Source organism: Euphorbia lathyris, chromosome 9 (assembly GCF_963576675.1).
Source record: "Euphorbia lathyris chromosome 9, ddEupLath1.1, whole genome shotgun sequence".
NCBI lineage: Eukaryota > Viridiplantae > Streptophyta > Magnoliopsida > Malpighiales > Euphorbiaceae > Euphorbia > Euphorbia lathyris.
The window spans coordinates 63007223-63031065 of record NC_088918.1 but is presented as its reverse complement, the minus strand read 5'-3'; the positions used below and the strand labels follow the sequence as shown (position 1 = coordinate 63031065).

Genomic DNA, 23843 nt, shown 5'->3' with positions numbered 1-23843 from the left:
TTCTTTTGGTATTTTTGAAATAGGGCCTGCGCGTCCTGCCTTTCTACTATCTATTGTAATTTCTCTTCTCATCTGATTCCCTTCAATTCAATTGAAGTTTTCTTTTAGTAGTATAGAAAATTAATATGTAATTTTCAAGGCGCCATGGAGAAGACGGAGGACCTAAAGAGAAATATGTAATAGTTAGTATTTCCTTAGATTTGCCCTTTTATTCCGTCTCTGGCTCGACGGAATAGTTTAGATGATATGTCCATAACGCCAATATATGTGTGAATGTGTGTCTGATGTATGCTAAAGCAAATCAAGACTAAGTTAGATTATGAGACTTAAATAAAAATCCCTCATTAAAAAGTTAAGTAAATAAATAAGTTATTAAAATCGGTTGCCCCTCCCTAATATTATAATTCAGCCGGCAGTACTGGGGGCCTTTGGGTTGTTGGCCAAAGTCAAGCTCGGGGTCTTATGGTAACACCTGGATTATCGAAAATCGTTCTTTCATGAATATGGGGTAATACTTAAATTAGAGTATGATAATTGGATGGGCAAACTCATGTTGTCATACACTAATGGGCAAAATGGTTGGGATTAATATGAATGACATATTAGTTACTAATGTGGTTAGTAACCCAATAACCTAGGAATCACATTCGAGATGTGATTGATTGAATGAATCTACCTAACGAATGAGACTAGTTTGTTGGCTAAAGTTAAGGCGAAATCTCAGGAGTTAGGATCCTAGCTCACTAAAGGATTTGTGAAATTCTTCGAATTAATATGGAGGGTTATTAATTTGGCAAAATAGTGGGAGAAATCTGAAATAAATTAAAAGGCCTATAATTTTAGATTGTTATACTTTAAAACAAATGAATAACATACGTTTACTCTTTCTCACTCTCAGGTTTTGTTTAAACACTCACTCTTTAAAATCATGACTAAAACTAATCTGCAAAACAACTAATCTGCAAAACATTCTTACCGATAACAAGTTGAATGGTTCAAACTTCACCGACTGGTTTCGTAACCTCAAAATTGTTTTGAAGTTCGAGAAAATTGGGTATGTACTTGTTACACCGATACCCCCTATCCCGGAAGATGATGCTCCCATCAAGGAAATTGATGCTTACCAGAAGCACAAGGCTGATGATGATCATGCCGGTTGCATCATACTTGCATCGATGACGTCGTAATTACAAAGGCAACATGAGGAGATGGATGCCTATTCCGTCATCATGCACCTAAAGGAACTGTTTGGGAAACAGACCAGGTGCGAACGCTACGAGATATCCAAATTGCTATATCGTTGCCGGATGCAAGAGGGCACATCAGTCATGACACATTGTGTCAAGATGATTGGCTACATTACCAAACTTTCTAGTATTGGATTTGTGATGGACAACGAATTAAGTATAGACTTGATTCTTCAATCCCTCCCAGAGAGTTATTCACAGTTCATCATGAACTATCAGTTGAATGACTTGCAAACTTCTCTTGAAGAGCTTGCAAACATGCTCAAGTCAGTTGAGCCTAATATGAAGAAAGACAAGGCCATACCGGCTCTTGTAATTGAGGGACCAAAGAAGAGGAAAGGGAATTTTCCCAATCCTAAACATCCCAAGAAAGGTAAGAAAGATGTGTCCAAGGGAAAGGAAGTGAAGAAGCCCAAAGGAGAGTGCCACTTCTGTGGTAAAAATGGGCATTGGAAGAGAAACTGCAAGGAGTATCTAGCCACCCTCAAGAAGGGAAAGGGCGATGCTTCTACATCTGGTATGTTCTATATTGAAATAAATACAGTTTCGCAATCTGAATCTTGGGTACTTGATACCGGATGTGGATCTCATATTTGTACAAATATGCAGGAGCTAAAACAGATTAGGGAACTTAAGAAAGGAAGCATAAACTTGCGAGTGGGAAATGGAGCAAGAGTTGCCGCCATCGCAATTGGAGATTATGTTTTACTTTTGCCCTCTGGGCTTGTAATAGAATTAAGGAATTGTTTATACGTTCCTGAGATGTCTCGTAACATTATTTCTATTAGCCGTCTTGTTGACGACGGTTTTCATATTTCAATAAAGAACAATAGTTGCAATTTTTATAAAGATTCGATCTTTTATTTTTCAGGAATATCACAAAATGGGATTTATGTGTTAGATGATAAAACTCCTGTTTTTGCAATTGATACCAAAAGACATAAACTAGATAATTCAACCTACTTGTGGCATTGTCGTTTAGGCCATATAAACAAGAGACGCATGCTAAAGCTTCATTCAGATGGGCTTATAGATTCAATTGATTCGGAATCATTGGAAACATGCGAATCATGTTTAAAAGGTAAAATGACAAAGACACCCTTTAGCAATAAAGGTGAGCGTGTATCAGACACTCTAGGACTCATTCATTCAGATGTATGTGGTCCTATGTCAATCCAAGCAAGAGGAGGATTCAGATACTTCATTAGCTTCATAGATGACCATACTCGATATGGTTACATCTACTTGATGAAGCACAAATCAGAAGCTTCTGACAAGTTCAAATGCTTCAAGAATGAAGTGGAAAATCAATTAGGAAAGAAAATAAAGACGCTTCGATCCGATCGAGGTGGCGAATATCTTTCAGATGATTTTCTGAATTATCTAACTGAATGTGGGATATGCTCGCAATGGACACCTCCCTATACACCACAACATAATGGTGTATCCGAGAGGAGAAACCATACCCTATTAGATATGGTACGGTCCATGATGAGCATGGCCTTACTTCCAAAGACGTTCTAGGGCTATGCCTTAGAAACTGCCCTCTTCACCCTAAATCGAGTACCAACTAAATCCGCCAGTTCCACACCATATGAATTGTTCGTTGGTAGGAAACCTGTATTCTCATTTATGAGAGTATGGGGTTGTTCAGCATATGTCAAACACATTGCGTCCGACAAATTGGATTCTAAATCTGATAAATGTTTCTTCATTGGATATCCCAAAGAGACCATAGGGTATTACTTCTATCATCCAGATGATCAGAAAGTAATAGTATCCAGATACGCAACCTTCTTAGAGAAAGAGTTTCTCGAAGAAACGCAAAAGGGAAGCGTGATTGAACTCGACGAAGTTCAAAGGGAAGAGACACCGGATGAAACAACAGAAGCGGTTGAGGTACCCAAAGAAGTCCCATTAGATGAGACTCCAGTGGCACCTATTCGTAGATCACGAAGAGTTCGTGAACTCCCAGTTAGATATGGTTTTCTAGTGGGAGATGATGACGAGGTTCCCGTGTTAGACGACGAACCCGAAAACTACGAAGAGGCTCTTACTAGTCCAGATTCTAAAGCATGGCTTGAGGCCATGGATTCTGAAATGGATTCCATGTATACTAACCAAGTGTGGACTTTGGTTGATCCACCCGAGGGGATAAAACCCATTGGGTGCAGGTGGATCTTCAAAAAGAAGACTGACATGGATGGAAAGGTTAGCACCTACAAGGCTAGGTTGGTAGCGAAAGGATATCGTCAAAAACAAGGCGTTGATTATGACGAAACCTTCTCTCCCGTTGCTATGTCCAAATCAATCAGAATCATGCTTGCAATTGCCGCTCATTTTGATTATGAGATTTGGCAAATGGATGTGAAAACAGCTTTCCTAAACGGAAACCTGCTTGAGGATGTATACATGATGCAACCTGAAGGTTTCATATCAAAGGATGCAAATAAAGTTTGCAAACTTCAGAGATCCATTTATGGACTCAAGTAAGCATCTAGAAGCTGGAATAAGCGTTTTGACAAAACCATAAAACAATTTGGTTTCGAACAAAATTGCGAAGAAGCTTGCATTTACAAGAAAGCAAGTGGGAGCTCTATAGCATTTCTCATACTATATGTGGACGATATACTGTTAATGGGAAATGACATTGCTCTATTACAATCGGTGAAAGTATGGTTATCCGGTAACTTCTCAATGAAAGACCTTGGTGAAGCAGCCTATATACTTGCTATAAAGATCTATAGAGATAGATCGCGTAGACTGCTTGGTCTTTCACAGGCCTACATACATTGAAAAGGTGCTAAATCGGTTTAGCATGCTTGAATCGAAATGAGGTAACTTACCCATGGTACATGGAGTAAAGTTAAACAATCATCAATGTCCTAAAACTGATGATGACAAACGACGCATGGCTGTTGTCCCGTACGCCAGCGTGATCGGTTCGATTATGTATGCTATGCTATGCACTAGACCTGACGTAGCGTTCGCGTTATCTGTAACGAGTCGCTACCAAGGGAATCTGGGAGACGAGCATTGGATTGCCGTCAAGAACATTCTTAAGTACTTGAGAAGGACTAAAGATATGTTCCTAGTGTACGGAGAAGGAGATCTGAAAATTGAAGGATTTTCAGACGCTAGTCATCTCATAGATGAGAATGATTTTAAATCCCAATCAGGATACCTGTTTATCTTGAATGGGGGCGCGGTCAATTGGAAAAGTTCCAAGCAGGGAAGCGTAGCTTTCTCTACGACCGAGTCAGAGTACATCGCTGCTGCGGAAGCAGCAAAGGAAGCAGTTTGGATTAGAAAGTTCATTACAGAACTAGGAGTGGTGCCTGACATTGTCAATCCCATTACTCTGTACTGTGATAACAATGGAGCCATTGCGCAAGCAAAGGAACCACGGTCTCATAATGCATCCAAGCACTACCTAAAGCGATACCACATCATTAGAGAGATTGTGGCTAGAGGAGATGTGAGAATAGAAAGAGTACCTACCGAGGACAACGTTGCAGATCCATTGGCAAAGCCATTAGCCCAGAAAGTACATGATCGTCATTTAACTTCTACTGGGATAAGTTTTAGAAACAATTGGCTTTAGTCCAAGTGGGAGTATGTTGGGGTTTAGTGTCCTATAGACAATTGTTGCAGGATACAAACTTATTGTAAATGAATTGTTCTTTATATCATTTGTTTTAATAAGATATATGTTTTATAACTATATAAAGGCAATCCCTTTTAAAGCACTAAATAAAGTCTAATAAAAGGAAATCTGTAAGTTTGTTTAAAGTGATTATAAAGTGTTCATACAAGCATGAAGTGAGACAAAACTTTATAATAAACTAATAAACTTAAAACCACCCCAAGTCAAGTGATATGTTTAGGATTGATATATCACTATTGAGACTTGTATGTAACAATGTCTTCTGTCCGACAGAAAGCTGATCTCACAAGCTTCATATATATAGATATCTGGACAGTTACATAGATCCGATGAAACGTCGTTCATTAGGATTGGGGATCCGACTTGAGATAACAGGATGGGTAGATTCGTCCTTATCACCTGTTCATCTCATTGGTATTAATAGGTATAAATAATCCTCAGACTCAAAGGAATGTTAATTGGTCATCCTGAATTACTGAATGTGAGACTTTGATCCTGTGGTCCCACGATCCTTAACAGAGATGACTCTGGGGTGTGAACTGCAAAGGTTGGGTGTCACAGGAGGTAATGTCAGGGTAGTTATACATTGGATTGAGCATTTATCACTCCCGACGAATGGGAGATACGTCCAAGGATCGCTTGTGGAAGACTCGACTCTAAATCCTTGCAAGGTGATAGCTTAAGAGTAGAAATACAGATTTCACTTAACCTATCTATTTGAGTTGACTCGGCCTGTACAAGTAAAACGAACGTCTCGCTATATGTGACTTGACATCATCCATAGTCATAAGATTCAGTTCAAGGATGTAGTTGATAAAGGATCGAATTATACTGTAACTAATACGGAAGGGTTAACGGCAGAATCAACCTGTCTTCTTAACGGACTCTGGGGGAATGATTACGGACATGCCGATAACATGCTCTGTTCATCATTCCGTTATGCAAGGATTAAATATAATTCTTGAAGAAATTAATTTAATAGTTGCATACGGCCAGAAGTAGTAAGAACCTAATGGATCACACATAAGACTTGGAAACAAAAGAGAGATGGATATGATTAATAGATGGAAGCCCAATTGAGCCCAATAAGGCCCATATGGAGGGATGGGGGCCGAAATTTATATGTATTAAGCAAGGAATTAATTTATTCCATTCATCCTAATTTGATTAGGATTGTGAGATTAAATTAATTAAGAGATAATCAAGTTAGGAGTTTTAATTAGATTAATATACTCCTATTATTATCTAAATAGATTATTTATTATTATCCTAATTATATTAGATATATAGTAAGATAACAATTAGAAATCCTATTCCGAATTGGATTCCTATTAAGTAACCTATTCCTATCTAACTAGGGTTTAGAGACAAGCTAATATATATACCCCTCCTTCACTAGAATTTCGTCCCATGCTTCTTCCTCCCCTACTTGAGTTTTTCGAAAATTGCATTTAGAGAGAGAAAGTGAATTCCCATCCCCAAGTTCGTGGACAAGAATTCATACGGCTTCCGTCAATCGATTAATCTCTTCCATCTCTTTTCTCTTTGATCTTGTGTTGATTTATTAGAGGCAATCTATTTTGGTTGCATCTCATAAGGGTTGATTCTAACTTAATCTCACCGTGTTCACGAAAGAAGGAAAAACAATCAAAAGGGAGAAATTCGTTTTTCTTCGCCTACATCAGGTCAGTTCACTATTTCGAGGATTCCCGAAGATTTAACCGTCGGATCGTGGCGAGTTTTGGACAGTAGCTTCTAGACATATTCTTCCACGTTTCCACCGAAGGGATTGTCGTTCGGAGGTCTGGAAGGTCGGTTTCGGATAGGGGCAGATTGGTAAACAGTTTACATCTCCTTTGAAGTTGTGGGCACTTCGTTTGCAACGGTAGATTGATAATCGAAAGGTATTTCTTCTTATCCCTCTTTATATGAAATAACGATTAACGGATCCTATTGTTAAAAGGAAGTAGGCTAAAATTTTTATATTTCCGCTGCTATACCTTAGCCCTATTTCCAACAAGCTTAACCGCTCCTTTGCTTAGAATCTTCTTCACGAGAAAGAGCCCTTCCCAGTTTGGCCTAAACTTGCCCCTAGGGTCAGTGTGCGTCATCCGGATCTGTTTCAGCACCATGTCTCCCTCTCTGATAGGACTAACCTTAACCTCTTTGTTGAAGGCTCGAGCCATCCTCCTCTGATATAACTGTACATGGTAGAGGGCATTCATCGTTTTCTCGTCGACCAATGCCAACTGCTCATACCGCTTTTTCACCCATTCCGCTTCGGGAATCTCTGCTTCTACCGCGATTCTCAGCGATCGCTTTTCAATCTCGATTGGCAGAACTACTTCTTCCCCATACACTAAGGAGAACAGTGTTACCCCAGTAGATGCTCTAACAGTCGTGCGATAGGCCCACAAAGCAAGTGGAATCTGCTCGTGCCAATTCCGGTGCGACTCCACTGTCTTAACGAGAATCCTTTTAAGGTTCTTATTAGCCGCCTCCACTGCCCCGTTAGCTTGCGGACGATATGGAGAAGACCTATGATGCTCAATTCTGTACTCCTGGAAGAGACTTCTCACCTCTCCCTGAAACTGGACCCCATTATCCGTGATCATGTGATGAGGCACTCCGAACCTGGTGATTAGATGCTTTTCAATGAACTTCCTCATCTGCTTAGATCCCAACCTGCTAAACGACTCCGCCTCTACCCACTTGGTGACGTAATCAATGGCAACATCAGTGAATTTGTGCCCATTCGATGCATTAGGTCTCACTTCTCCGATGATATCAATGCCCCAAGCTGCAAACAGCCAAATGGGTGCTAACACATGCAGTTCCATAGCTGGAAAGTGATTATAATCTCTGTGGATTTGACAATCATGGCATTTCTTCGCATATTCGTTACAATCTCTTTCCATGGTGAGCCAATAGAAGTCTTGCCTTACGATTTTCTTTGCTAGCGCTGTTCCTCCCATATGGGCTCCACAAATTCCCGAGTGTACTGACTCCATTGCCTCACGGGCTTCTCCCTCATCCAGGCACCTCAATTGTAATCCATCGGCATGTCTTTTGTAAAGCAAGTCATTGTGGATGACGAACTACTGAGCTAACCTTCTGATCACAACCTGATCCCTAAGTTCTGATTCTGCCGGGTATGTTCCACTTTTCATGAAGTTTACCATATCGAAATACCAAGGTTTCTCATCCGCTCCCAACAATATTATGTCTTCATAGCACAGTTTGTGGGACCTCCTCAACACCAAAGGCTTCGAGGCAAGGTTCCGCGGATTATCCCACACCGACACCAACGTGGCCAAAGCATCCGCTGCTTGGTTCTGTGCTCGAGGAATGTGATAAAAGCAGCACTCGCTTAATCTCTGCGCTAACCCCTCCAGCTGGTCTAGGTATGGACGCAACCTTTCTTCCCTTACTTCCCAGTTTCCCTGTGCCTACTCGATAATCAGTTTTGAGTCGCCCCAGATTTCAACATATGATGCTCCCAGCGCTGCTAAAGACTCTAACCCGTAGATGCACGCTTCGTACTCGGCCATATTATTGGTGAGAGGGAAGGATAACTTCTTCACCATAGGGATCCTTTCTCCTTCCGGTGAGATAAGTAGCACTCCTTCCCAGGCTCCATTCGAGTTAACTGCTCCATCGAAAAACATTTTCCATGGTATAACTTCTATTGCGTTCAAGTGCTCATATGGGAAATCATAGTTTATCTCCTCCTCTTCCATATTTAGAGGCTGATTGGCCAGAAATTCCGCTACGGCTCTCCCCTTAATAACCTTTTTCGTTACATATTCGATGTCGAATTCGTACAAGAGCAACAACCATCGGGCTAGCTTCCCTGTTAGAGATGGAGTTCGGTACAGATACTTCACGGGATCCATCCGGGAAATAATGATTACTTTGTAAGATTGAAAATAGTGCTGCAGCTTCTTTATTAGCCATACCATTGCCACGCATATCTTTTCGATCATGTTATACTTAAGTTCGTATTCCAGGAACTTCTTACTCAGATAATACACCGCATGCTCCACACCGGTGTCCCCTTCCTGGGCCAGCATTGCCCCAATTGATCGCTCCTCGATCGCTACGTATAGGAGAAGTGGTTTTCCAAGTTTAGGCGGTCTCAAAACCGGTGGATTAGACAAATAGTTCCGGACACTCTCCAATGCTTACTGGCACTTATCATTCCAAACCGTGGGTTAATCTTTCCGTAGCAGCTTAAAGATCGGCTCGCAGATCGCAGTGAGTCATGCTATGAACCGACTGATATACTGAACCTGCCCCAGAAATCCTCTCACTTCTTTCTCATTTTTTGGTGCCGGTATTTCCTGTATGGCCTTTACCTTGTCGGGATCCACCTCGATCCCCTTGTTACTGATCACGTAGCCTAAGATTTTCCCCGATGAAACGCCAATGAAGCACTTCTTCGGGTTCAACCTTAGCTTGAATTCTGCAATTCGGGCCAAAAACTTCTCAAGTGCAGCGAAATGCCCCTCTCTTGTCTCCGACTTGACCATCATGTCGTCCACATAGACTTCCACTTCCTTGTGTATCATATCGTGGAACAGTGCCATAGCCATTCGCTGATAAGTTGCCCTGGCATTTTTCAATCCAAACGGCATCACTCTATAGTAGTAAGTTCCCCACTCAGTTGTGAACGAGGTCTTTGCTTTGTGCTTTTCGGCCATCTGAACTTGCATGTAGCCCATGAAGCCATCCACATTCGTGTGCAAGACGCTCGATGCTGCACTGTCGATCAATACATCGATGTGAGGCAATGCAAACTCATGTTTGGGGCACGCCTTGTTGAGATCTCTATAATCGACGCACATTCTCACTTTGCCGTCCTTCTTCACGATTGGCACTACATTTGCGACCCAAGGGGGATAGTCGATTACTTCGATGAAACCTTCTTCTAACTGTTTCTTCACTTCTTCTCTGATCTTATCTGCCCATTCCGGCCTCATGCGTCGGAGTTTCTGTTTCACAGGCTTAACATCGGAGTATGTCGGAATACGATGAGTTACGATTGATTGGTCGATTCCCGACATGTCTTCGTATGTCCAAGCAAACACTATTTCGTATTTTTTAATTATTCTCTCAAATTCTTTCCTCTCTTCAGTAGTTAGTTCTTGAGCAATTTGTATAAGTTTAGGATTTTCATCCGTGCCAAGATTGAAAGTTGACATTTCTATTGTATTGATTTCAAATGTAGGCATGTTATATGAATGAGAATGCATGGAATGATCAGAATCAACATCAAACAAGTAAGCAAAATTAGAATTCATTTCATTGATAGTATTGGCGAGTACATCATCATATTCGAATAAATCAGTAATACAATTATCATCATCGGGGTTCTCGGGTTTCTCATAGGCCTTGGAGGTACCGGGCTCGTCCACCGCTCCCACAGTGGCTTCCATTGTGACGACCTGCTCCTCGGCATTCAGATCTAACATCATGATTTCCTCGACGAAGCAGCTTGCCTCTCCTTTGCCCCAGCTAGTGACATCGTTGAAAATTTCAAAGCCGGGCAGAATTTTTCCTTCGATGCCTACAGCCATTTCCAACTCATCATCAGACTCATCCCAGATGTTGATCGGAACTCTCTGGTTGATACCTTCCTCATCGGAGGAACTTCCTCAAATGTCCACGACCATCAGATCCATTATGTGAGGGACGTTCAGATTTACGTAGGAAGGGTCCGATGATCCATACCGAGCCCAGCCTACAAGCTCGTCATAGTCCTTCAAGAACACCCTGCTCAACCTCTTTGCCACAAGTGGGATATCACCCTTTCGATTGCATATAAGTTGCTCTTGATTGCTCAGAGCGACCTGACATGAAGCATACTTAAACCTCCACCTTCTTGCGTAATCCACGAATGCTTCCTCGGGAAACTGCTTGATCCCTTTTAAATCTTCCAACGACCCTGTCCACGGAATGTATGTCTTATATTTCTGCACAAAGGCTTCCATGAGGGATCCCCAATCCCCTTTTGTCTTCCCCGAGAGCATTCGATGCCACATCAAAGCTTCCCCCGTGAGTGTCTTTGGGAAATGCTGAATCAACTTACTTCGATAGAGTCCTGCATCATACATATGAGCACGGAAACGGTTTATGTGATTAATGGGGTTCTTATTTCCCTTGTACTTAGCCATGGTTAATACCGCCTCAGGTGTCTCCTCCTCGGGTGACTCAGGCATTTCCTCTGGATGTCCACATGCGGTGTATTTCTTGATGAACCTCTTAGTCATTTCTGCCCAATTCACTTTTACGTACATCGGAAGAGACATGTACCATACTAGTGACCCTCCTGCCAACGAGTTGCAAAACAAACTCATAATTTCTTCCTCTTAAAGCCGAGGGGACCCATAGCGGACAGATAAAAATGCAGGTGTTCCATGGGGTCCTTACCTTCATTATACTTGCTGACAGTTGGCAACGGGCGTTTGATAGGCCCAATTTGCATCGCGCTATATTTCACCACCTGTGCGTTGGCTTTTCTATACTTCATCAAAAACAAGCTTGACATCAGTGACCAATCATGCTTAGTCGATTCAGGTAGCAACTGAAACCACCTCAAAGGTTCGCCCACTAGCGATAGATAGAACCACAGAGCGACATCTTCCACCTCATATGGCTCTCTAAACATAGCGCACACATATCCGAACAAATGGGCTTCGGGATCTTCTACCCCACTGAACAAACTCAACACGGGCCTAACCCTCTGAGATGACACCTCTTCGGATTTTCCTTCGTCATTTATGACTTCCTCTATTAGTCCTTCTCCTAAGACGGATACATGCAATCCATTTCCCACGTTTAACTTGTCTTCAGAACTCAAAAGCTCTTCCTTAAATTCACAGAATGATTCCACCACAAAGCTCTCCTCCAACCCAGATCCAATTACGCTCACCCTATGACTAGGCGATGGATTGCGCTTAGGGGGAGAGCTTGCTGACGATGGGTCGACTATTTTCTTTTTATCAATCAGATCCTGGATCTCATGCTTTAGCCTCTCACAATTTTCAATGGTGTGCCCGTAGTTACTATGGAACTTGCAATACCCCTTGGTTATCATCTGTGGTGTGGGTCCTGTCTTATTCTTAGGAGTAAGAGCTTTCAGCAACTCCTTTTTCTGTAATCGTTTGAAAACTTTTGCATAAGTCTGATCAAACTGGGTGAACTGCCTTTTCTTGATAGTATTGAGTTCACGTACCTTTACCGCGACGGGTTCTACATTAGCACTTGGCCTTCCGACACTATACCCCGACTTCGTCCATTTAGTATAAGCTCTTTTCGGCTCTCCATCCCCCTCAATTGTCAAATCGTAGCTATACATCTGATTAAAATTGGTGAAAGGCATACACCGCAGCTCATTCCTAACATATGGCAAAGTATTGCCGATTACCACCCGGATCTGATCCTGCTCTGATGGCTTCTGTTTCATAACTGCCGCCTTAGCTCTCCACCTACTCACAAAGTCGGACAAAGATTCCCCAGCCTGCTGCTTGGTGCTCTCTAGCTCCCTCAAAGTAACCTCAAACATAGTGTTGAAGCTATATTGGGTGATGAATGCCTTTGCCAGTTCTTTCCAATCGCTCTTCGTTCCCAGCGGCAATACATGAAACCACACAAGGGCAACTCCTTCCAGATAGGCACTAAACAGCCCTAGGATCTGTTCCTCAGTCAGAATTATGTGCTTCATTGCTGCCACATATTAGTTCACATGGGCGGTAGGATCCCCAGTTCCATCAAACTTCTTTATGTCAGGGAGTCTGAACTCCACGTGGGTTTCACACTTCCGGTGAGGTGTGTGACTTCCATTCACCTCCCTTTGCTTTCTCTTTCCCAAACTGCTTGTTACGCAATCTTGATAGTTACCTCCAAAACGGGGACCGGTGTTCGCAACGTTCCCAGCTGGTTCACTGCCACTTTTGTTACCCTTCATTGTAAGCTCAGCCAGCTGGACCGAAATTGCAGCTAGTTCACCCTTGATGTTGTCCACCCATATCTCTAGACTAGCTATTTTCTCCTCTGTTATAGACATACTGATCGATGACTGAGATGACTCGGATGAAGATGATTCAGAAGCCACAACTGCTGATTCGGAACTGACAATCTGTAGCTGATCAAACTGCCTGACTAGCTGGTTACCCTCGCGGTACCAAGACCTCTTAATGGTGACGTCTGCGTAAGCAACACTCGTTTCAGTATGTATGCATGATTTATATGAATGAGTCGTGGTGTGTGCGTTTATTATTTTCGGATATATAAGATAAGACGAGCAAACGTTAGTCTAAATACACGTATCAAAACATCTCTCTTCCACCCTTATTCCTCCACACACTCGATGGTCCAAGTCTCTTTCCTAAGATTTTGGTTTGGGGCTCACATTACAGTCCAGGGGGCGCGTGACGCCGTCGATTATTACGGAAAAAGTAAATCATCCATCAGAGAATACAGTTCGTTCTGATGTATCAGCGTTCAGTGACTAAGATATCGACCAAATAGGATTGTCCTTTCGAATAACTCGTCCTTTGTTATTTCGCGAGATGCATTAGTTCGGGTTTTGACTCCCTTTTGAGCGTATCTCGGATTTAGACGTGGTACGAGTTATTTTTTCCAGTTCAATCGTTCGTTATTGACAATGACTCGTTCCCCTTTAGTCGCGTGGGTTCGTGTCTCGATTTTTGGATTACGACGGGATCTTTTGGATCTATCGAGAGACGTAACCACGTGTGTGTTTAGTGATGATATCACTTTATTTTAGGGAACAAACTCATCGCGTAATGTGTTTGTTTTTAAGCATCAAGAATCTGTTTGCTCGTTTTTGGCTACGTGAAAAGATGGTGAGTCTTATTTGAGCGCACGGTAATCTTTCAGCTAGCAACAAATTTTTATTTCTTCCAATTTACGGGATATACCATCCTAGCGTGGTTATAGAAAATCAACGTTTCGTTGAATTGCATGCTTATTTGAAGCAGGGATATTACCGTTCTTTTCATTTAGACACGAGTTAAGCAAACACGCATGTCGGGCCATATTTCTTGTAATTTTGGTAACGGTCGAAATGATCGAGCCATTAGTCAAACCCACAGTCTCGTCCATATGGTGCAATCATGCGGTTTCTTAGCTTAATTCGGCTTTGTGATTTTAAACGGCGTATATACCAGTTTGAGGCACGTATATAACGATATTGGTTTATCTTCTTTAACTACTCTCGGGATTGACATATATCGTAGATATGGAATGATTTTGGTCGTTTTTTTATTTTTATTTTGCTTTTATTTTCTTAGTCACTTTCGCGGATACGTCTGTTGAAACACCTTTCCACAGGATTTTGATTTGACAAAATTAATTAAGTGAAATTAAATATTCTACAACACACTAAGTTTAAATGCTTTGATTTATTGTTACTAATGTGTTTGTTCAATGTTGAGTTTATAATTTATTATAAGACATAAAGATCATAAGGCTCAAGCCCTATATGGAAGTCAAGGCCCAAGTCAAACAAGCCCAAGATCACTCAGCCCGCGTATTTCAAAACGTTGCCGTTGAAGTGATGAAACGCATGCTGAGCAAAGAAGGATCCAGAAGATCCACGTAGACAACTTCGGCTAGAAGCTGCTGAGCTGTCTCGACAAAACGTACAAGACAGCCGCTGACCACAAGACAGCTTCCAGACAAAGTATTTCCTCTTTTAGTAAAGATCAGAAGACGCAGCAAGCTGTCTGGTTGACGTTACCTAAAATGGAGGAACATACTGTCACACTGACCGAAGAATAGAAGATGCTGGAATCTGATTGGCCAAGAGAACTGCTGACAGACTGAGTGAAAACGACCTGTAGCCGTTTCCCTCCAACGGTTATTTCGAAATTCGAAATAACCAGAAGCTCTCACAACTCTCTATAAATAGAGCATTCAGAATCCACATTCAATAGAGAACTTTGAGCAAAATCCGTTACGCTGACCAAACGTGTATAAAAGTTCTCCATCAAAAGCAAAGCAAATTCTTACACTACAAGCTTATTCATTTGTGTAAAAGTCTAGAGTGATTGATCCTCAATCATCTAAGGTGTTCTAGCAATTGTTGTTTAGGACAAATCTTAATCATTTCTAGGAATAGAAAGGAGAAGCTAAGTACTCGGTTTTAGTACTTAGTGAATTAGAATAGAAGTGAGTAGAGGTATAGAGGAAGGTACTCTTGTTATACTCAGCTTCTGACTTGTAAAGGGTTTTCGAGTCTCTACCTTTAAAGAGCTCAGTAGTGAATTGGAAATCTCGGAACGTGTTCTGGGGACAGGACGTAGGCTTAGAAGAAGCCGAACCTGGATAACTCCGCTGAGTGAAGTATTTCTAACCCTTAACTCCTTAATATATTGCTTGCTTAAAACAAACTAAAACTGACCAAGTAAAAGAGGTCAAGCTCAGTTGTGCGCTACCAACGAGTTAGTTCAGGAATAGACTCTAAGTGTTATTTCCTGACCTAAGCAACGAAGCTGACCTAGTCACTAGTTGACTAAGCCAGTGTCTTGCTGATTGCTAAGTGCCGCTGTTATATAATCTTTTCTCAAAGGAAAGAAATCTGCCCTAATCATTTAAAAAAAGTAAAATAGTTCTTAACCCCCCCTTGGAACTATATTTGCAACCTTACAAGGGACCAACAAGTGGTATCAGAGCTTAAAAGCTCATTACTAAAGGTCTAACAACCTTGAGTTGATCCATACCATGGGTGAAAACAGCACTCGGTTTCTCCCTGGAAACCAGACAACTTAGATATTACCTGAGGGGCTGTCCATTACTAGGCCTCCCCTATTCTTCGGGTCAAACTATACCTGTTGGAAGAATATGATGAAGAACTTCATTCAAGCTACAAACATGAGTGCCTGGCTATCTATAGTCCAAGGCCCGTTCGTACCTGTGAAAGTTGTTGCTGGCCAGTCAGTTGTTAAAGCTGAGATTGAATGGACAGAGGATGATCTCAAGAAGCTACAAAACCATGCTTCGGCTATCAATATGCTTCACTGTGCACTCGATGCTACAGAATATAACAAAATCTCAGGTTGTGAGTCGGCACAAGAGATCTGGAAGAAGCTGGAAGTCACCTACGAGGGAACAAACAAAGTAAAAGAATCCAAGGTGAATCAGCAGATGAGACTGTACGAGCTGTTCGAGATGAACAATGATGAGGGCATTTCAGAAATGAACGCAAGGTTCACCAACATCATTAATGAGCTCAAGAGACTTGGGAAAATCTTCACTAAGGAAGAACAAGTCAAAAAGATACTCAGGAGTCTTCCAAAAGACTGGCAAGCAAAGAAGACAACAGTTGAGGAAGCTCAGGATTTAACCACCTACAAATATGACGAACTCATCGGTTCATTGCTGACCCATGAGATATCCATGAAAAACTTTGAGGTGAAGGAAAAATCTGATGACAAGAAGCAGAAGTCACTTGTCATGAAGGCTGACTCCACTGACGGGAGTTCAACTGATGATGAGGAGATGGCCATGTTCACAAGAAAGATGAAGAGGCTGTTCAGGAAGAACGACAAATATTCTAAAAAGCCTTACAAAAAGTTTGATAAGTATAAGGCTGACTCAAGCGACAACAAATACAGAAAGGACAGCTCAAAGCCCATTACATGCTTTGAGTGCCATCAAGCTAGCCATATTAAGTCGAACTGCCCCACGCTGAGGAAAGACAAGAAGAGTGGGAAGAAGGCAATGGTGGCTACTTGGAGTGACAGTGATGAATCTTCATCAACAGAAACTGAGGCCACCGAGTCAGCAAAGATATGCTTTATGGCTGACGAACTTGCTGAGCCATGCGTCTCTGAGCATGCTGACCCATCCATCGCATCAGATGATGAAGAGCAATCTAATGAGGTAATCTCACTCTCTCAACTCAGAAATGAAATGGGTAATGCCCTGAGTGATCTTTATACACTTGTCAAAAAGTGTAACAAGAAGATTAAGTCACTCAGCCGGCGCTGTGATGAGGTGGAAGAGGTCAAACTGAGTGACCTCAGATACCTTCTTCAAGACAACTCAGTTTTACATGAAAATATGAAAACCATTCATGAGTCTGTCTCTGAAGTCCAGTCAGTTTCCAAGAAACTGAGGAAGGATGTCACAACCATTCAGAACCAATTAAAGGTTCCAAACAAAAACAATTTTCCTCTGAGAACTCAGTATCAAGGTACTCAGTACCAAGGTACTCAGCAGAGTCGAAATCCCCAGCGAAGAGTCCAGTGTGACTTTTGTGGGAAGTTAGGACACACCACTAAGGTGTGCTGGCACGCTCAGCACTAGGGTGCTGACAAGTCAGTAAAGAATCCTAAACAGAAAGTCAGTTGTGACTTCTGTGGAAAAAGTGGCCATACTATCATTATATGTCGCCACAAAATAAAATATGATGCTTTACATGTTGAACCTAACAAGTCAGGACCCAAAAAGAATTGGGTACCTAAAGGAAACTGATCACAATGCAGGTAAGCCTGAGATGTGCCGAGAAGTCAAAAATGTGGTATATTGACAGCGCATGCTCAAGGCATATGACGGGTGATGAAACTCAATTCATCACGTTTGAACGTAAACGAGGAGGAAGCGTAAGTTTTGGAGACAACAGAAAGGGTAAGATAATAGGATCAGGCACCGTTGGAGGTAATCCCACTATTGAATCTGTCTCCCTAGTCAGCGGACTCAAATATAACTTACTCAGCGTAGCTCAGCTATGTGATAATGGGAGAAAAGTTATATTTGATGATACTGGATGTAAAATATATGAGGGAAAAACAAATGAGTTAATCTTAACTGCCCCTCGGATAGACAATGTCTTCATGCTGAACCTAGAAAAGAAGTTTTCAAAAACTGTATGCTTAGTCACAAAGGAAGAAAATTCCTGGCTATGGCACAGGAGACTTGGTCATGTAAGCATGGACCTCCTGGCTAAATTAACAAGAAAGCAATTGGTTGAGGGACTGCCTGAACTTAAATTTCAAAAAGATCAACTATGCCATGCTTGCCAAGCTGGAAAACAAACCAAACAATCTTTTCACAGTAAGAACATTGTCTCAACTAAACGTCCGTTAGAGTTACTACACTTGGATCTCTTTGGTCCAGTCCAGCCGCTGAGTCTGGGTGGAAGAAGATTTTCCTTGGTCATTATAGATGACTTCTCTCGGTATACGTGGGTTATCTTGCTGACCAGCAAGGATGAGACCTTTGAGACATTTTCAAACTTGGTTAGAAAAATTGAAAATGAGAAAGACCTAAAATTAGCTCATATCCGTAGTGATAACGGTGGAGAATTCAAAAACCAAAAGTTTGTTGAATTCTGTGAAGCCAGCGGCATTGACCATAACTTCTCTGCTCCTAGAACGCCTCAGCAAAATGGGGTTGTTGAAAGGAAGAACAGAACTCTGGTTGAGATTGCCAGGACAATGCTGGATGAGCATAGGCTTCCAAAGTATTTTTGGGGAGAAGCTGTTAACACAGCATGCTATATTCTGAATAGGGCTCTAGTTAGACCTATACTTAAGAAAACCCCCTATGAACTTTGGAAAGGACGAAAGCCCAACATTGGATACTTTCGTGCCTTTGGCTGTAGATGTTTTATTTTAAATACCAAAGATAGTTTAGCCAAATTTGATTCAAAAGCTGATGAGGCTATCTTTCTAGGCTACTCAACAAACAGCAAAGCATACAGAGTTTTTAATAAGAGAACTCAAGTATTAGAAGAATCTATACATGTGCAATTCGATGAAACTGACCCTGCAGGAAGATACCAGCCGCTGATAGAAGATGAACCAAACTCAGCACCTGCTGATCAAGAACCAGCTACTGAGTCCTTCACAAAACGGCTGACCAAGAGTAAGAGTGAACCTAAAATTACTTTCACTAACCCATCTACTTCTGCAGAGAATGTTGAAACACAAATAAAACAAGACACGAATCTACCCAAGGAGATAAGAGTCCCAAGAGGGCATTCAGAAAATGCAATTCTTGACTCAGCTAGAAATACGCTGATGACAAGGAATCAACTAAGGAAGTATCTCGGCAATGTAGCTTTCGTCTCAGTTCAGGAGCCGAAGAACTTTGCCGAAGCTGAGCATGACGAATTCTGGATGAATGCCATGCAAGAGGAACTCAACCAATTCAGGAGGAATAATGTATGGGAGCTAGTACCACATCCAAGGAGCCAAAAGACCATTGGAATGAGATGGGTCTTCAGGAACAAGCTGGATGAACAAGGAAACGTAGTCAGAAACAAGGCAAGACTTGTAGCTCAGGGCTACAGTCAGCAAGAAGGTATTGACTACGGTGAGACCTTTGCCCTAGTGGCAAGGCTAGAAGCAATTAGGATTTTATGTGCATATGCATCTTATATGAATTTTAAACTGTTTCAAATGGATGTTAAAAGTGCATTTCTTAATGGAGTAATAAACGAGGAGGTCTATGTCAATCAGCCTCCAGGGTTTGAGGATTCTAAGTTCCCAAACCACGTTTACAAACTCAAAAAGGCTCTGTATGGTCTCAAGCAAGCACCACGTGCTTGGTATGAGAGGCTGACCAACTTCTTACTGACTAGAAATTATGTCAGAGGTCAAGCTGATACAACCTTATTCATTAAGAGAAAGGGTAAAGATACCCTGCTGGCACAAATATATGTAGATGACATCATATTTGGTGCTACTAATGAATCTATGTGCAAGGAATTTAACAAGCAAATGCAGACTGAATTCGAAATGTCAATGATGGGAGAACTCAACTTCTTCCTTAGACTTCAAATTAAACAAGGAAAGAATGGCATATTCATCAGTCAAGCTAAATATGCCAAGGAGATATTGAAGAAATATGAACTAGAACATTGTAAGCCAATATCCACTCCTATGGGCACTGACACTGTCCTCTGTGCTGATGAGAATGGTAAGTCAGTAGACAACAAGTTGTACAGAGGTATGATTGGCTCTTTACTTTACTTAACAGCAAGTAGGCCGGACATTCAGTTCTCAGTATGTTATTGTGCTAGATATCAGGCTAACCCTAAGGAATCCCATTACATAGCTGTAAAAAGGATCCTTAGATATTTGCAAAGCTCAGTAAATGCAGGTTTGTGGTATCCAAATACTCATGACTTTACACTCATTGGATACACTGACGCTGACTATGGACGGGACAAGCTCGAAAGAAAAAGCACCTCTGGAGGATGCCATTTCCTAGGAAGCTGTCTTGTATCTTGGTTCAGTAAGAAGCAGGCGTCAGTAGCCCTGTCCACAACTGAAGCTGAGTACATTGCTGCTGGAAGCTGTGTTGCTCAAGTCCTATGGATTAAACAACAGCTTGAAGATTATGGTGTTCAAACAAAGACAATTGAAGTCAAATGCGACAACAAAAGTGCAATTGACCTCTCAAAGAACCCAAATCAGCATAGCAGGATGAAGCATGTCAGCATAAGACATCACTTCATCAGAGATCATGCACTCAAGAAAGAAATTAAGCTGACTTATGTGCCAACAGATGAGCAGCTTGCTGATATCTTTACAAAGCCTCTAGCACGAGAGCAATTCAGCATACTGAGAGAAGCCATTGGTATGTTTAATCCACTGTCTTAAAATTCCTAAGTAAAAATGTGATATGATGCATGCTGAATGAGTGATACCATACTGAGTGCCTAAAGATTTTCATTCAAAATCACATGCCCAGAAATAAATGCACACTGAGTGAGTTATCTCATGCCGAGTAACTAATCTCTATAACTATCCGTTGAACAAAACTGACTACTCAGAATATGAAACGTTTATAACAACAAACGCTGAGTAAAGGTAATCATTAGCATTCAATGCAAACGCATGCGTCATGACACCTGTACAACGCATGCGCCGAATATGTCTTAAAAGTGTCATAAATGTCAAGATTTCTGCCGATTGGACAACCCAAGGGCAAAATCGACCTAAATTCAAACGGAAACCTAAGTTAAAAAATCTATAAATAGTGGGTATTTCCCACTACCTTCTCTCTACGCGTACTGAACTTTAGAAAGCTTCAGAATTTCCTTAAGCACTTACGAACTTCAGAACCTCCTAAAATGACAAAACCCTCTTTCAACGTCTCCGGTGCCGGTCGTTCCAAGAACACCACCGATGAACCATCTAACAGTAATCCATCAACACAGCCTTCACCATCCAAAGCTGTTGGTAAAGAACAAGCCACTCAACCTCAGGGAAAACCAGCTAAACCTAGGCAGTACATTCGCGTATTCGAGAATGTACGAGAATGGAAAGTAGAACCTTCACGATGGGTTTCTCAGACCTTCATCGACTCAGAACAACCGTTCTGTGATTGGATAAAGAACAACGGGTGGACCGAGCTGTTCTCCCTGCGTTTTCCCACCTACCCTGACTTGGTTATGGAATTCTACCATAACCTCAAAGCTGACGTAAAAGACCATGACTACTTAGTCACCGAAGTCAGAGGAAAAACCATCTTCATCAACCCAACGTACTTGGGATCCCTACTCAGTCTCAAAACTGAAGGTGATGAGTTAAGAAAAACTGGTGACCAGGAGGACATCTACTATGATGAAACCTTCTGTAAGCCTGCTGGGTACATTGGAGAAGTATCCAGTTCATCCATGGGTCAGCATCAGAAGATGGCCCACTTCCTGCTGGTTCAACTGATCTACCAGAAGATCCACTGCACCAGCTCAGCGTCTCACTTCGAGATGTGCTTTATATGGCACATGCTGACCTACAAACCGATCAACATGCCAGTGTTTCTAATAGGTGGATTCCTGCGCAGCACAAACAATCTAAGGCTAGGCTCCCTAATTACCAAAATCCTAGTTGACCACCAGGTTGACCTACAAGGAGAAACCTGGATGAACAGATCTGAGATCACAGCAGCAGCACTGCATGCCCTAAAATTCAACCAACCATTGAAGAAAGGGAAATTTATTGAGCAGCCATAAGGGCAAGCTGAGGCAGTGCTACGTTCTGAGGTAATCATCCCAGCAAAAGGAAAACGGACAAAAGCTCCAGCGACTCGAAAAAGGAAGCCTACTGGTACTCCATCTAAAGAAGCTGAGCCAAAGTCCAAAAAGACCAAATCAGCTGCTGAGTCACACCAAGACAAAACTCAGTTAGCTGAACAGCACTGCCGGCAAGATGAGCCTGCACTTGAGGATACAACTGATGCTCCTCAGAAGAAGCAGAAAACTTCTACTCTTTCACCCATCAACGCCCTTCCACTTGACTTTGTAGTCACTTCGGATTCACACTATGCTCAGCATCATGCTGAAGAAACTGAGCAACAAGAGGATGAGGTAGACCTGGACGAACACTTCGTCGCTCAGCTCGAGGAAGAGCTTGAAAACGACGATACTGAGGATGAAGGGAATGCACAGGAGCAAGCGGAGGAAGCTGACTCTGAAAGGACAGCCGGTGAAAATGCTCAAGCTGATCAAGCTACTACTGAGTCAGTCGATGGAGTTGAACAACATCAAGAACAAACTGACCAGCAACCTGCCGATCAGAACATACAAGGCTCTCCATCTCAAGCTGATGAGAATCAAGCTGATCTTCCCCATGTACAAAAGCCCAGAAGAAGAAGACTGGTAAAGGCCAGCATCTTAGACCAACCAGTCAGCGCCCCGGTACATGATCCTTCCAAGGTAAAGATGACCTTCTTTAGGAAGCCAGTTCCTTCTGCACCAACTCCTCAGCCTTCCCAGGCCTTAGAAAAACAAGCCTCTGTTTCTACACAGGAACATGCCGAACAACCTAACCCTGTAAATCCAACAATCCACACCGAGCAAACTCAAGAAGAAAACATAGCACCCGTCAGCTCTGAACCTATCCAACTTGACCATTCCACTGAAGCTGACCCTGCTCACCAAATATATGGACAACAAACACTTGAGCAGAACCCAACACTAACTCCAGTCCCTGACCCAGCAACCTCTTCTTTACCTGGTCAAACTGATATCTCTCTGGCCACAACAAATTTCACTGAGTCCAGTCAAAGAATCATTGACTCAGTGCAGGCCCTGATTCGAGACATTCAACACTCAACTCCTCCTGCTGCTGCCATTTCTCCAATTGAGTCTACTCAGCCTTCTCAAGTAACTCAACTTCTCAATGAAGTTAAGGAACTTAAAGATCTGCTAAGTCTTCTCCTATCTTCGCAAGCACAGCATGCTAGGCAGGATTCGATAGCTAAACTGGCTGAGATCCAGCTGACCACTGTTCAATGCCTCACTACTTTATCTACCCAGATCTAGAACCTGTCAGCTGTGAATCCCAATCTCGCCACGTCTTCTGAGTTAAAGATGTTGTTTGCTCAGCTTCACACTGAACAGAACAAGACAAATGCTCAGCTTGCAAACACATCTCAATGCTCAATGGAGCAACTAAGTGAAGCAGTTCGTCTACTCAACCTTCACAAAGAGGAAATGGACACCGCTCAGCTCAAACAGGATGCGCTACTGACCACTTCCCAGAAATTTTTTGACCATGTCAGACATACGAATCTTCAGCGCGAGCACTACGACACTTCACTTCTCAAAACTTTCCATAACTCTTTTGCTGCGCTGACAGACACAATTACATGGCTGGGAAAAGGACAAGCCTATGTACTCAGTATGTTCAGTGCTGCTGACATCCGTATTAGTCCTGAGGTCCTAAGCAACGGTGCTCCTATTTTTGATGGGTTAGACGAAAGTGCTGATCGCTTAAAGACCTTCTCTGCTGAGCTATCCAGAGCTATTCTTTTGGACTCCTTCAAGTTACCTCCACCTGGTGCTGGCAAAACGGGGGAGAAGAAAGATCAGCGAAGAACTCAAGCTGAAGGCAGTCAGCAAAAGAAGAAGAAATAGATAGCTCATTTAAACATAGTCTATACTTATT

General features: G+C 42.1%; 1 protein-coding gene across 1 annotated transcript in view; it reads right to left on the bottom strand.

Annotated features, from left to right (window-relative positions):
- The window catches only part of LOC136207391 (uncharacterized), a 35403-nt gene extending 23021 nt beyond the window's left edge, over nt 1-12382 (bottom strand). The window contains exons 1-5 of the mRNA XM_065998656.1: nt 11347-12382; nt 10648-11245; nt 10271-10566; nt 7487-7714; nt 7071-7273 (exon numbers count right to left, since the gene is read on the bottom strand). Coding sequence (XP_065854728.1) covers nt 7071-7273; nt 7487-7714; nt 10271-10566; nt 10648-11245; nt 11347-12382 — 2361 coding nt within the window. The remainder of the gene's footprint in view (nt 1-7070; nt 7274-7486; nt 7715-10270; nt 10567-10647; nt 11246-11346) is intronic.
- Nucleotides 12383-23843: the final 11461 nt, after the last annotated feature.